We start from the raw sequence: 1444 nt of genomic DNA, 5'->3' as shown, positions 1-1444 counted from the left end.
TCTCTCTATATTATGTATCGATCTCTATCTATCTATCTATCTATCTATCTATCTATCTATCTATCTATCTATCTCTCTCTCATTTGTGTGTGTATCTATGTATCTAGACAAGGAGACGGGATGGATGATTGTCCGCAGATGTCACCTTATTCCACGGCTAGTCAACAGCTACTTCGCTAGCTAGCGAGCTAACTAGAAAGATAGATAGACACATAGACACATGCAGGCTTGGGGATGTCCAGTTTCTTCAAGACCTCGTGTCATTACCAAGGAGTAAAACTAGTTACATAAGCATATCTATCTACACCTCTATCTATCTATCTACAGAGGTACACTGTATATAGATAGACTAAAGATAGATAGATATATAGATAGACGAAAGATAGATAGATAGATGGATAGACGAAAGATAGATAGATAGATCTCGCTTGTGTAGACAAGGGTGGCGGTTTTCTTCGTTCATTTCTTTCCCTGTTTTCTTGTCTTGAGGCGAATCTTCTTCTTTAGCGCATGTGAAGGGTGCCTTTGTATATATAGTCTCCATTTGTGTCTCCTATACAAAGGCACCCGTCACATGCTTAACAACGACTACTACTACTACTAGAGCTCTCATCAAGGCCGCTCATGCAAGTACCTTATCCACTCGTCCACCTACCTTTATCTATCTATCTATCTATCTTTAATCTATCTATCCACGTATCTTTATCTGTCTTTGTATCTATCTTTACCTATATATCTATCTGTTTGTCTATTTTTCTACTAAGCTAGTAGGAATGTATGTGGGTAGGCCTGCCTGTACATGAGAGACAGAAGTGTCCCTTCAAATGATGAATGTGTGTGCTGTCGATATCTTTCTCTCCTCCTTTGTTTCTTTTCTTTCTTTTCTTTAGTCGGTCGTATATAGGGACGAAGTATCAGGTAGAGGAGTTCTTGAACGAAGTGTATCTTTGCTTGAAGGAGTTGAAGAAGCACATCCCTCACCATAGAGAGGATGTCCGGCGTACGTCGCATCACCTGCAGAAATCCTGGGGGACCACGGCTCTCGTATTCAGCGGTAAGACCAAAACAAAAGACAAGAAAAGGAGAAGAAGAAGAAAAGGAAGAAGACGAAGATGGAGAAGATGAAGAGAGATAAGGTTGCAGAAGAAGATCAGTAGTAGTAGTAGGAGAAGGGGGAGGAGATGAGGAAGGATAAGAAAGAAAAGTGGACCAGTACATACATCATGGAACACACAGAGAAAAGAAACAGAAGAAGAACAAAGTACATCCAACATACTTACATTGATCAATCAAAGATAGATAGATAGATGAAAGATAGATAGATAGACGAAAGATAGATTAATTAAAGAGATAGATTAAAGATAGATTAAAGATAGATTAAAGATAGATTAAAGATAGATTAAAGATAGATTAAAGATAGATTAAAGATAGATTAAAGATAGAT

At 38.1% G+C, this 1444-nt stretch overlaps 1 protein-coding gene across 1 annotated transcript; it reads left to right on the top strand.

Annotated features, from left to right (window-relative positions):
* Window positions 1-885: 885 nt before the first annotated feature.
* CSUI_007825 (patatin family protein) lies at window positions 886-1057 on the top strand (the record flags this gene model as incomplete). Its single annotated transcript, XM_068067968.1, has 1 exon — window positions 886-1057. A coding segment is annotated over one exon (171 nt), but the record flags the coding sequence as incomplete, so codon positions are not given.
* Window positions 1058-1444: the final 387 nt, after the last annotated feature.

The sequence above is a fragment of the Cystoisospora suis genome, assembly GCF_002600585.1.
Source record: "Cystoisospora suis strain Wien I chromosome Unknown contig_4212, whole genome shotgun sequence".
Taxonomy (NCBI): Eukaryota; Apicomplexa; class Conoidasida; order Eucoccidiorida; family Sarcocystidae; genus Cystoisospora; species Cystoisospora suis.
Note: the sequence above shows the minus strand (reverse complement) of the source record. Positions and strands in the feature narration are given on the sequence as shown.